This window comes from Dipodomys ordii, unplaced genomic scaffold, assembly GCF_000151885.1.
Source record: "Dipodomys ordii isolate 6190 unplaced genomic scaffold, Dord_2.0 Scaffold1, whole genome shotgun sequence".
In the NCBI taxonomy this organism is placed as follows: domain Eukaryota; kingdom Metazoa; phylum Chordata; class Mammalia; order Rodentia; family Heteromyidae; genus Dipodomys; species Dipodomys ordii.
This window is the reverse complement of record NW_012267217.1, coordinates 65,121,314-65,135,011: the sequence shown is the minus strand read 5'-3', so window position 1 is coordinate 65,135,011 and position 13,698 is coordinate 65,121,314. Positions and strand designations below refer to the sequence as shown.

Below are 13,698 nucleotides of genomic sequence, written 5' to 3'. Positions count from 1 at the left end.
GTTTCAAGAGCAGTGAAATCCAGAGCAAGAAAACACGCTCAGTACACAGCTGCACTGCCACCCAGCGATGACCGAGGACAGGGAGACATTGGACTACATATGGATCCTTCCACAGGTTTTATTTACGAGTCTGGCTGGGCATAAGAAACACACACACACACACACACAAAGACACGCGCGCACACACAGGCACTGAAGAGGTTAAAATATCCAAACAAAATTTACTGCAACTTTTGTAGAATTTAATTTGTGCTACAAGACATGTTGCATAGGAAACGATGTTAAGCCCTGAGGAAAAACATCCATGGTTTAAGGTGCAACTGGTTCTGTTTCTTCTTTGGGGAAAGGGTGAGAGGTGATCTCTGGGCAACATGAAGACAAAGGGTGGAGAACCAGAACTAATAGAGATTTCACGGGGTCCTGGGGAAATTGTGTGATTCAGCTCCTGCAGCATAAGTGATCTAGTGTTGGCTGTTTAGTCTGTTGGCCTCAGTGTCGGAATCAGTAGGTATACAACAGCCCAGTAAGGGATTACACATTGATTCAACTAAGCCATTACCGTCAAGTGAAAGTGATTTAAGAGCATGGGAGGCAGGGATCCTGAAGGGCCCAGCACCCCTTCAGAGAAACAGCCTACGTCCCGGGCCGAGACTGCGGTCGCCTTGCTGGGATCTGCCGCTACCAGTCCTGCCTCTTGTCCCTCCCGAGTTGCTGCAGCTTCCCTGGCAATCATGGGATGTCGACTGGCGTGCTCTGAGCTGCAGCCCGGGTGGCGGCCAACACCACCCCCTGCCCTGACTTCACAGACAATGATTTCATGTTCGGAAAACGTTCAACCTGATCTTTCTATTGTACCAAAACCTAGCTAGCCTTCCCTCTACCGTTTATTCCCAAGGCGACCTGGGAGCACCAGGAAGGAGGAAGGGTTCAATCTGAGATGAAATGGAATGTGGCGTTTGGCAAACAGCAGCTGGTTCTTCTGCACAACAGCCCCTGGTGGTGCTTGGGATCCTCTGGGGCAGACATGAGAATGAGGGCAGGCGGGCCACGGCTGGGAACGGAGGCTTTCTTCCTGCCCACAGGGGAGCTAGCTTGGCAGGAAGTGCCCCTGTCCCCAGGGGAAACACCAGCACTGGCCTGGAGCTGGAGGGGGAGGGGCAGGGTCCTATGTAGTCACACCACTCTTCTGAATGACAAATGGCACACAGAGGTGGCCAGGCCAGAAAGAATGCCAAGTGCAGCTGCTTTCTGACCTATGGGCAGAAACACCTGGTGCCCACCTGCTACTGTGGGACCTAACTGTGCACTCAGTGTCCCATATGCTCTATGGACAGTCACCACAACAGGAGCCAAAGGGAGGAAGGGAAGAATCGTACGAGGAAGGGGCGGCCCAGGAGGCTCTCAGGACGCCTGACTGCGTCCACCTGCGGCACCCGGCCCACTGGCTTCCCCTTCCTGAAGACAGATAGCACAAAGGGGCCAACACCCAACAGCGCTCTCTGTGCCGAGAGTTGAACTGAGAAGGATGACTTGGAATCAGAAATGCCCCATGGCCTTTAAATATCTATATACATCTGTGACATAATTTAAAAAAGTCTCTGAACAACAGAAAAACCTCAAAAGCCTTTGCTCCTATCAAGTTTATAGGCCGTTACAAAATTAGATACCATTTTTCTCATGTTCCCCTTCTCAGTCTTTTTTCTTTAAAAAAAAAAAAAGATTCTTAAATTGAAATTTACATGTCAACAAATAGAAAGCTATTTGATTGGCAACGAGTCTCTCCGCCCCCCCCCCCCCCCCCCCACTGGGCAGTCCTCGGTCACTGCCGGTCCTCCGTCCAGTCCCTTTGGTTTCCTATGGACCAGGCTGCCAGCCTCGCCCCTGTCCTTCCCCCACTGCTGATGGGGGCAGGGGTGTGCCCAGGATGGGTGAAGGGAAGGAATGACCTCCAGAGGGTTCCAGAATGCAGGACAGAGGACCCATTCAGATCACAAAGTCGTCACGGTCTGCGGGGCTGAAGGCGGCCGCCCGCAGGATGTCCAGAGAGTTCACCAGAATGAGAGTCCCGGTGAGATGTCTCCAGCGCTTGGTGATGGGGTTCTTCATCTTGTCCAGGCCGATGTGCAGCTCCTGGATGACATCCCGGTAGCTGTCCCCAATCTGATGGCTCCAGGTGAGTAAGAAGTCATACGCGGGTTTCCACATGGCCTGATGGAGCCACGGCAAACACAACAGAGAAGAGGGAAAGCGTGAAGATGAGGGGTGGCGAGATTTGCCCTAGCTCTGCTCGCACAGTCCACAACACTCTTTAGGGTGGCAGCGGGCTGGCCCACAGCAGAGGCGGGCAGTGCCGGGGAACAGGTACGGAGCAGGTCTGTTTGGGTGAGCACGTAGGCTTTCTCTTTCCTCACTATACCCTTATCTGCAACCATCCATTCATGAGAAATTCACCTTGAGCCACTTTCCAGGTATTGGACAGTAATGACCAGCACAAAAGGGCACAGCAGAGTCTCTGAGTGAGATTTTACCGCAGCCACTTTTTGCCAGAGTTTGGTACCCACCAGGTAGTGACTCAGCAGTGCCTGGGAGGCAGTCCTGAGCTATCACTCACGGCTCTGTGTATGCAGGTATAATCTCACCAAAGGTCATTTAGGAGCAGAATGGGCAAGAGACAGCTGGTCTACCTTCCCAGCTTGTAGTGGTATGGCCTTGTCCTCTTCCTTACCAGCAGTCCCAACAAAAGCTGCCAAGAACAACTGGATGGATCCCACCTAGCCAGGGTGCCCTGTGGACGGGCGCATGTCCATTTCCTCACTTAGCCCTCCCAGAATGCTATGAAGCAGATCCACTATGTCTCCTTGCACCCCAGAGAACCGCAAGACCAGAGAATGAAGTAACCCAGTAGCTGGGCACTGCTGACTTCACTGCCCCCAACCTGTGCCCCTGCTCACCTTGCTGCTCCCCCCAACCCGTGCCCCCGCTCACCTCACTGTCCACCACCCCGTTCCTGTCCCGGTGGGGAGACTCGTAGGCATCCATCTGTTGCTTGGAGACCTTGGCCAGTTTCTCAGCCAGCTCCCTCCAGCGCTGGGCCACCTCGACAGCTGTGGTCAGGAGCACAAAGTCCTGGATGAGTCTGACCACGAGGCCTTGGCAGTCCATTTTCAGTAGGGCCTGGGGAGGAAAGAGCACCAGCTGAGTCAGGGATGGAGCCAGGCTCTGGCTTTGAGATGAGGGACGCTCTTTTTGTCCTGAGATTCTGGGGCCTGTGAATGTCCCAACAAATGGGCTGAAGACTCCCCCCTTCGCATTCCAGCACATGACCTTACCTGGAAACAGGACCTACAAGACATTGGTAAGGTCATCCTGATTGGCGGTGGCGGGGAATGGACCAATGACTGGTGCTCTTGTAAGAAGAGAGCCACTCCATGAAGCAGGTACTGTGCTGACCACAGTTTCTACAGATCAGGTGCAGGGGAAGTGAGTGGGCTGCAGAGCTGGCAGGGTTGGAGCCAGACTGGCTTCCGGGCGGCCGGCCCCGCCTCCCCTCAGGGTGCCAGGCTTGCTCGTGTCACATAACCGAAGATGATGGCCAGGCAGCGTGTCCGGGCTCCCCCAGCCAGAAGGGACAGAGGTGGGAGCCGCTGGCTTTCCCATGGGTGGGTACCATGTGACTTCAGGACCTGAGCCGCAGACAGCGGGTCTGGATGCTTTGTGGTAGCTACTTACATATTTCAGAAGTGGTTGACTGTCATTTGGATTTTGGTATATTCAAAAGAAATAGCTTTAAAAAGTGCAATGTTTACTAGATTTGAGTTTCAGAGGTAAAAAGGGCCCCGTGTGTGGCTGAGCACGGGGTGGTGCTGGAAGGGTTCCCCTCTACGAGGTCTGCTCTCTAGGGAGCATCACTTTGTCCAGCCATGCGAATGGCCACCGGGCGTGACACCACGCCACTTCAGCACGCCACACGGACACGGGGGTGGAGTGTGCACACTTGGCTGCCTGGGTCCTGCAGGCAGGAGCCGCATTCCCTAGGTAACGGACCACATCACACGTCACCTGCTTGTGACCTGAGTCATTCCTGGCAGGAGTGATTAAAAGCACTCTCCCCCAGGGGCTCTGGGCACAGGACACAAAGGTCCTGTGGCTGTTTTCTGGTCCCTGACTGGCCACAGCTGGAAGAAAGAGCAGGATTCCGTTTCTGCGGATCCCCTGTGAATGAAGAGGGACTGCCAACACTGGGAACGAAGGTGTCTTCCTTTTACTCACTACGGCTCCATTTACACAACCTCTCTAGGACCCAACACCAGCTTCGTTCTTCACAAAGCTGCCCACACCACTACCACCAAGCAGTCATTTATGTAGTTTTCCAGGCACCAAGTCTGAACAATAGGAAACTACACAGCAGGAAACTTCAGCTCTGGGCACGGTTCCTGTGGGTTTCCTTTTATTTTGTACCCACAGGTTATCAGCAAATACCTCAGGCTGATTTCAGCAGGGATTTTGTTAACCAGACTGAGCTATGATCAGACATAGTATCGAAAGGGGCGGGCTGTAAATGCTGTGGCTTTATGTGACCCACGGTGTGTGGCCCATTCTCAATTGTGCAGACATGGCCTCTGAGCAGCCACAGATGAGACAGGTAGACCAGGCCAGGTAGGTAGGCCAGGGCTGGGTCCCTGAAAGATGCCATGTAAGAAGGGGCGGCCCTCAGGCTCAACGATGCTCTGTTGTGGTTCGTTCTCTCTGCGTCCGTTCTCAGGAAGTTCAGGGACCAGGAGACGAGCACTCCTGTATTCCAGGTCACGCCGCACTGCTCATTACCAGAGCCAGCTATGTCATCAGCTCTGACCTGCCTAGCAGGGACCCCAGGAACCCCAGCCACAGCTGGGCTGAGGGATAGGTGCGTTTCTCCCAATCCACTGGGAACCCCACGCGGTTCCCCCCGTCCCCCCCTCCCCCGCCCCCCTAGCCCCAGCCCTCCCTCGCTGGCTGCTCGTGCTCATCTGCTGTCAGGCTTCTGGGGCAGCCCTGCCTGTTCCCCTCTGAAGGCAACATCCTCCCCCACAGCAACCTGTTCTCTCCTTGCTCAAGACACATCTCTGAGTTTCCACTCTTCCCTTACTTTGAAAAACTGTCATGTGACTCCTGGCTCGGACAATTTCTCCCTTTGAGGGCCACGGGGGCTGCTTCCGTCCTGCCTCCAACTCTCCCTGCTCCACCTGTCTCCAGTTACCTCTCTCTCCGTTTCTACTATGAGAACAGAAACCATGTGACTTGAAAATCAGGAACAGATTCTTGGTTGTTTCTGGCAGTACTGGGGCTTGAACTCAGGGCCCTGCTTTCTTCCTAGGTAGGCATTCTACCACTTGAACCCTGCTTCCAGGCCTTTAGGCTTTGGTTATATTTAGGATAGTATCTTGCACTTTTGCCTGGGTTGTGAACCTTGATCCTCCTGTACACATCCCCCACGAGCCGTAATGTACGCCCAGCTTCTGAGCTGAGATGGGCTCTTTCATCCACCACTTCCCACAGTTCTTCTCCAAGAAGAATGTCTTCAGTGGGGCAAGAACAAGAATCAAGCACACAAGACCAGTCCTGATTCAAGCAAGCCTGGTGAGGACTTCCTGCTGGCCCCCCTCCCCCCCCCCCCCCGCCTCCAGCCCGGGCCAAGAGTGAGGTGCAGAGCCAGCCAGGGGCACTAGCTTGTTTCACCAGGGCCTGACACTGGACCCAACACCTGAGAAGACGCCACGCTGGCAGCACTGTCCTGTGACATGAATGGCATTTCTAGTGATAGGGTAAATCAGCTGCGGTTTTGGGCATTTGATGACCATTAAAATACACCTGCCATGGTCAGCTACTCCTAGGACCCCGAAAGTCACTGTCCCAGGTGAGTTCCAGCCAAGACAGGTTTCATCTCCTCCTCACGCAAAGGGAGATGTAGGGGCTCAGAGGGACACAGGACCCCCCCACTGCTAACCAAAAAATCCCCCATCTTCAATTTGGGTAAGAAGAATCTGTTCCTAGAAGCGTTTCAAGGGCGTGAGCATGAACGTCATGGCCGGGAGGGGCTGCTTCATCGCGCAGCTCTCGCACTCAAGGTGAGCGCTCTTTTCCAGCTGCAGAAGGAAAGAGTTGATACAATCGATATCGTTTATGTTCTATGAAAGCACTTAATTCACAATCAGTGAAGAACGACAAACCAAGGATCTCCCAGGAACATTACCCCTGCCTATGGAGCTGGCTCCAGCCACAGTTCTGGAATTTTCTTTACAGGAGAGCCAGGAAGTGAACCCTGAGCTGGAAGCAGGTGCTGGCTCAGGGAAGGGCCATACTGCAGGGCCCGTGCAAATCCCCTGTGGCCCTTTTTCATTTGCAGCCTCACCCCGCGGAAACCACAGCCACCAAGGCCTCCCCCGGGGACCTCGGGGTTGTCAAGATTACACTTCTAATGACCCCTTCTGGTTCTGTCTCCTCCCCATTGGGTAATTTCAAGTCTGTCTACCCCATCCTGCTCCCTACCTGGCTGCAAGGTGGCTCTTTGTACATACACACTCCCAGGTGCCCAGGCACAGCTGAGATGTGTGTGTGTGTGCGCGCGCGAGCCTCAGGGGTTCATCTGCGTTGTCTCACAGACACCCCAACATCCTGGCTCTTTCACCCCAGTTACTTTCACTCAAGGTGAAGTTGAGGAGGGAGCGGCAGGTGGCTGAGGCTCTGAGAGCCGCATCCCACCAGATAGGCACAGGATGAGCCAGGAGGCGTGCCACAAGGTCACCCAGGCGTCCACGGGAGCAGAGGGGTCCCCACCATGGGATGGGGCCGCATCTACTCCGTCTGACCCCGAGTACCTGCAGAGCACCACCGTCAGTGGCTATGGCCCGCGGGAGGCAGGACCCAGGCCACCAGGCTGCTGGGAGCACGTGCGTGTGTGGCCAGCGCGTGTCCTGCGGTGGACACCCCGTCCAGCTCAGCTCTTAGACCTCCAGCTCGTGTTGTACAGCCGGAGCGATGGCCGTCATCGCCTGGCAAGGGGAGGAGGCACCGCGGCAGATGCCACGCTTCTGTTGGAAGCACCAGGTAAGACTAGATAAGAACTCACATCAAGTAAGACCAAGAGTTGGGCAAGAGGTTCTCACCTCTTCTTCACAGATGGTTCTAAAATCGGATGTTCTAAAATCTGCACCAAAATCAGAAGTGGCCTGAGTGCAGGCTCTGCTGTGCCCATGTCCCTGCGCCCATCCTCAGGCCACCGTGGAGCTCAGAGATGCACAGCATGAGCCCAAGAACCTCCACCAAGACTCTGGCCCCAGGAGCTGGCCCAGCCCTGATCCCGTAGCTGGGAAGCTTCGAGGAGCCCGGGCCTGGAGTTGCACGCCTGCTGGGGCACTCACCATCACGAGCTCTTTCTGGAAGGACTTGCGGTCTCTGTTGTCGGGGTTGTTACAATCCTCCTTCAGCTTTTCCAGGACAGAGGCCACCCGCTCCGGCTCACTGTCCAGATCTGCCCGGCAGAAGAAGGTGAGCGGCTGGCTGACGTAGCCCAGGGCGTCCGCAAAGGCGCGCCAGCTGCTGATGTTCTCCATGAGCAAGGTGCGCACGGAGGCGTAGATGTAGGTGAGGAACTTGCACGGCCGGAGGATCTGCTCCAGCAGCACCGACGTGCTCAGCTCGGGCCCTGACAGCAGGCAGGGCCTGGCCTTGCCCACCACCAGCACGTTCTTGGTGTGCACCAGGCCCACCTTGCCCTGGTAGTAGCCGATGTACCACTCCTTGGTCCACAGCTGCCCCTTCAGCCTGATGCGCTCCTCGCTGAGCAGCGCGACCACGTCGCCCTTCTTGTATTCCAGCAGGTAGTGGTTCTTGTTCTGCCGGACCACCGTCTTGAGCAGCTTGCCGAACTTGAGGCTGGACACGGGGCGGTCCTGGAACGTCGGGTACTTGGTGGTGGCGGCAAACGGGGACAGGATGATCTTCCCCACCTCATTCTTCTTGAGAAACCTCCTCTGCCCGGATGGCTTGATGGCACTCTTGGGCGGGGGCTGAGGCGTCTGGACGCAGAACTGAGTGAGGATGGCCTCCTGGTCGTCCTTCACCTGCACCCTCAGGGTGAAGTCGGACAGCTCGTTGGGGTTCTGGGACGTGATGGGGAAGATGAGGCGGCTCACCTTGCCCAGCTTCATCTGGAAGCCTCTCACCATCTTGGCCTGCTCGCCGGCCTTGACCTCGTAGTTGGTCATGTTGGAGAACATGCAGACTTTGAGGTCCTGGGGCCTGGACAAGATGAACTGGTGCTTGCCCCACAGCTGCAGTGCTACGGGGGCCGGGCCGGGGGCCTGCCGGGTGACCTCGCTGACCAAGAGGGTCTTGGGGGCACAGTCATGCCCGAAAATGGTCACCACCGTCTTGAACGACGGGTGGATGTGTTTGGGCCCGTAAAGCCCCACAGTGACCCTCTTGTTGATGAAGTCCCACACAGAGGACGGGTAGAGGATGTTCGGGCCGTGGGCGACGATGGCCAGGTACATGCAGGGCTCGAGGTTGTGCAGGTGCACCTGGATGGTGTCCCCGTAGCTGTAGGCCAGGGGTATGGACGCGTACGGCCCTTCCTTCGTGTCGCTCCTCAGGCACTGCAGGCCCACCGTGCTTTTGCTGAAAATGTCGCCTTTCACCTCGGCCGAGACCTTCATCTCCAGGATGATAAAGGTGTGCACTTCGAGGTTGCTCAGCTTCACCTCCACAATGGGGCTGATGCTGCTGGAGCGGTCGCTGTTCAGCTCCAGCGGGGGGTCCAGCAGCGCCCTCATGGAGATCTGCTGGGTCTCCCCAGGGGCCACGTGGCCCTCGGGCACGCGGATGGTGATGTTGGTGTCGGGGAGCTGCACGGCGCCTCCTGAGCTGTCCAGCTTGCACACGATGTTGGTCTCCACTGCTTGGGTCTGGCCCCATCCAGGGCTTTGGCCCAGCAGGTCCAAGTCGTGGCATGACCGGGCTAGTTTGCGGTGGTTCAACCAGGCAGTTCGAAAGTCCTCCCGGCTCTGGAATTGCTCGGGAGCAGGAGACTTCAAGCCTGTAAAGAAACTGGATGTGGTGGGAACGTCCGACTTGGCTTGCAGGACAGACAGCTCCGACAGACTGTAGGAACGTTTGCTTCTGAAGAACGGGTTGTCCCGGTTCACCGGCTGCTCTGCCTGGAACCCATTTGTGGCTGGGAGCTCGTCGAAGATATTGCCGGTGCTGTTGGTGGTGACTGAGCTGGACGCAGTAAACGAGGGTGTGCCAGTATCGAATAGCAGCAAATCCACAGTGGTTTTAGCATTGGATTCCTCAAAGCTGGGCGGCACGTTCCCATTGAGAAATGGGTTTGTTTGGACTCCGTTCCAGAAAGGGTTATTACTGTAGGCTTTACCTGATCCTTTCTGGTCATCTGTCCATGCCCCAAGAAGATCTAGCTCCTTGGCAACTTCGTCTGGGCTGTCTGGAAGATTGTCGATCACACCGCTGTCACTCAGTGTTGAGTTCCGATAGTTTAAGGGCTGCACGTAGGAGGAAGGGATGTAGCCCATTTCGGTGGTGTTGTGCGCGTACCACCACTCCCCGCCTGATGTATCCAAGACGTAGAGATGGTCACCCTTGGAGAACTTCAGGGTGGTGAAGTTGGTTGGGCAATAGTCCTTGATCGCAATCACTTCCTTTGCATTTCCAAAAGGCGTGGGGCTGTCGACTAGCAAGGCACTGGGAGAAGGCACTGTGGAAAACAGAAAGAGACGTGTGAGGCCCAGCTCAGGAGGACCATGGAGGACTTCCAAGGAGGAAGAGGGGAAGACGGGGGAACGAGAAGCAGATAGCACTGAGGTGGGGCCACAGGCCAGGGAAGGGGCCGCTAAATAAAAACCAAGACGAACTTCTTTATGAACTTCACCTGGCTCTGTGGTTACCTTGTCACTTTCCCATTTAATCACGGGGCAGAAGGACCAGAGTCCTCAGACCACTGAAGAAAGGCAAATTGGCATTATAGGACAGTTCACATCTCCCTTGGTTCTGAACATCTTGTTTCAACCGAGCTTTTCATGATCGATTTCTAGTATTGCTAGTACTAGTGTTATCAAGTTCAGATTTATTAGTCTGTGGAGAGAGAGGCTGGAAGCTGGATTCTTAGGCTACACTCTGCACATAGCTAGGGACTGGCAGTGAGTCCTGAGCCCGGGGCCAGTTCCAGGCTCTTTCAGCGGGGAACGGAGGGATGTAGGGGCAGGTCCCAACATTAAGTTTCCCCATTCAACCTGTTCTCAGCAAAGCGTCTCTTTAGGTGAGCAGTGATTTTTGAGGGTAGTCTCTTCACCTTTCTGTCAAGATCACTCATAGTGATGGCGGGCCTGTCCACGCAGTTTGGTAGCTCGAGGTTTATGTCTGGTGATGGGTCACATCTGAACCACTATGGAAGTAGTCTGAAAATTCTACCACTTTCAAAAAAATGGGTCAGGTTCATTTATACTGCTTACTATTAAACCATGGATGTTACCAATATAACCCAAGAAGAGTAAGTTTTGAGAAATAGTAAGGTGTGTGGAATATTCTGGTTCCCGCCCACATGTGGAGGCTCTGAGGATGGAGAGCTCCTGGGGAAGCAGCCTCCACCACAGCCTTGCTCACATCTGAAAGCAACAAGCAAGCTTATTTTATTTTTCACGTTGTTTTTGCAAACAAGTGGATGGAATTTTTAGCTGAACCACCACATCTACATCTAGTCTAATAGGCGATTAAGTTCACAATCAGCCAATGCTATCTAGTTGGCCATCCAAAAAAACCTGATCTGCTGATTCACTTTTTATTTGATTGTGGAATATTAGAGTCGAAGTGGGCATGGGTGGCCCCTATAATTTTAGTTACTCGGGAGGCTAAGCCCTGGGGACTGAAGTTTGAAGTTAGACTAAGCAGAAATGTCCACAAGATTTCATCTCCAAAAAAGAACCAACAAAACCCGGCTGGTGGTACGGCTCAGGTGGTAGAGTGCCAGCAAAGTGAACACCGGGGAAAAAATAATAAAATCTATTTCTTTGGTAGCATCTCAGGAAGAGTTTCTATTCAGTGCCACTCACTAGGTGATGCAGAGAACACCGTGGCGGGGGTGGGGGGAGGCTTCTGGGTCCTGAATCCTGAAGAATCAGGCCGAGCCCTGGCTGCGTTGTTGGCCCCTGCATCTGAGATCACTAGACCTGAGCTTGGGTCCAGGCCCTCCACGCCACATGAACATGACAGTCCAGTTCTCTTCCTGATGGAGAAAAGCATCTTTCTTCAGCAGACTGCAGTAGGGGTGAGGTTTAACGAGGGATCAAGTGCTTGGTGTAATGATGCCAAAACGTCACCTGAAGACAAACACGTCGGTCCCCTGCTAATTCCATTTTCTGCTCAGCACCCAGTGCGGGGGACAAAGGGAGCTGTCCTCTCTACCCCTGAATTCCAACAAAGATGGAACCATCTGGTCGGAGACCGAGCACAGACTCTCTCCAGACTTCCTGGTCACGGCACAAAACCCGGGTGTGAGGCATGGCGGCACGGGAACAAGGCCTCGGATTTATTTATGGCCAGCTCTTACCCAGGCAGACGAAGTCAGGAGTGCCATTTTTAGGTCTTAAGGACCACCTTGTGGGGAAGGGACCCTGGACTCTCTCAGCTGCCTGGGTAAGCGGAATTCTGGTTTACATCACTTGCCTCAAAAAGAGGGGAGAGAGGCAGGAAGGCAAAGAAAGGAGAGAGACTGTGCTTTGGAGGCCTTTGTGGGGTGTTGCTTGCTGAGCCCCAAGAATGGGCTTCAGGAAAAATTATGGAAAGAGGATCTGGGTCAGGCTGATGTCCAGTAATGGAAACCACTTAGCTTCCTGACACATTTACTGGAGAGCAAATTAAAACCAACTGAGAATTAGTGAGTAAAGGCCTGTTAGAATTCCTCCACAGTGACATCTTGTTCTGCTCCCCAGAGTAATTACTTTCCTTTCAGTAATATTTTAAAATTAAAAGAAAAACAAAGCAATTAAGCATGCTTTGTGTATCGCCTAAAATGTATCAATGCCCATTATCATTTTAGGTTTACACGACAGAAGAATGAGGAGGTTTTACTTAAAATTCCAAGCACTTGTCTCCAAATGGAAGTGGTGACACAGCTCAAACAGGGTTCAGGTTCACCCAGGGGAGAAGGCCCTCCCTTCTTCCCTCCGTCCCTCCCCCTCCTTGTCCCTCCCTCCTGCAGCCCCTCCCCCCAAAAAAGGGGATGGAGGTGTGAATTCTGTCCTGGACCATGCATGTGCAACATCAACCACTACCACATCCTGAGGCATAGAATCCTGGGGCTCAAACTCAAGGCTGGGGCCCTGTCCCTGAGCTTCTGTCTCTGACCTTTTTATTCAAGACTAGCACTCTACCACTTGAGCCACAGTGCCACTTCCGGCTTTTTCTGAGTCGTTTACTGCCTGGGCTGGCTTCGAACCACAATCCTCGGATACTTCCTAAGTAGTTAGGTTTTCGGATGTGAGCCACGGGCACCCAGCAGCGGCCTTGATTTTAACACAAGAACCACTGGGGGCTGTTAGGAAGTTCAGTGTGCTGGTAACGTGGCTGCTGCTGTCCTGGCTGCCCACCTACCTGGAGAGCACGCGAGATGACAAGGCCTCGCGAGGCCTGGGCCCACCTAAGAGTCTGAAAGATGGCTTTCTCACCAACGCCACATGGTGAGGGTGCTGGAGAAAGCCATGGAGCCAGGGTGGTAGAGCCACGGCTGTGTTGGTGAAACGGCACTGGAGTCCAGCCACGTCTACTCATTCACCCACGTCTGTGGCTGCTTTCGAGCTTTAAGGGCAGCACTGAGTAGTGGCGACAGATCTGAAACCAGGAAAAGGCTTGGAATATTTTCTGCTCTGGTGGGTCCCAGCCTCCTTCCTCTCTTCTCCACTGTCTTTCCCTAGCCTAGATGTCTCCACCACCAGGCTCCTTATCTAAGCTACAGAAAGAAGGTGATTCCTACCAAGGGGGCCACTCACACACTCCTCCAGCACACCAACCATCAAGCCATGTGGCTCTTGTTCCAGGGAGGACAAGGTGTCGAGGACTGAAATTTAGTCAACCTTGACACTTCGGCCTGGGACGCAGAAAGCCCACGCTGTCCCATGCCCCGAGCCAGCGGTGTGGTCAGGAGCTCACCTTTGACTTCATTAAAGCTCGTTTCTGAGAAGCCCTCGCTCAGGTCAATCAGGGTCCCCTCTGACTTGCACCGGGGGAGGATGTTGGAGTTGGCCGCTCGGATCCGCTGGGCTGCCATCCTGACACTCCGGGCCGTGAGGTGCTAGGGTTTCATGTCTCTTCCTCCACAATTCCAGCAGCCGAGGCTTCGGTCTCAAGCAGCCATGTGGCACAGTGGCGTCCACGGGGCAGTGCGCTTATATCTGAAAGGACAGGAGAAAGATGAAAGGAGGCGGGAATTCTCTTTCTTTTGAGCCATCACAATGAAGAGAGCTGTTTCATGTCTCCGGGCCTGGGAGTGGAGGGGCATGGTCCCCAGCCTCTGTGGTCTGTGGGTTCAGCAGGTTCGGACGCACAGCTGCGTTTCCGGGGGCACAATGGAGTTCGTGAAAGGTGTCCCAGCACCTGGCCAGGCACTTGGCACATTCAAGAGGACACCAGCGACTGTGCGGCCTGCACTGC

General features: G+C 54.5%; 1 protein-coding gene across 1 annotated transcript; it reads right to left on the bottom strand.

The window, feature by feature from the left end:
• Positions 1–220: 220 nt before the first annotated feature.
• Sh3bp4 (SH3-domain binding protein 4) lies at positions 221–13,436 on the bottom strand. Its single transcript, XM_013011632.1, has 4 exons — positions 13,198–13,436; positions 7,398–9,751; positions 2,986–3,174; positions 221–2,208 (listed from the first exon to the last, which is right to left on the bottom strand). The coding sequence occupies exons 1-4, from the start codon at positions 13,313–13,315 to the stop codon at positions 1,984–1,986; spliced, it is 2,886 nt and encodes a 961-aa protein (XP_012867086.1). The 5' UTR covers positions 13,316–13,436; the 3' UTR covers positions 221–1,983.
• Positions 13,437–13,698: the final 262 nt, after the last annotated feature.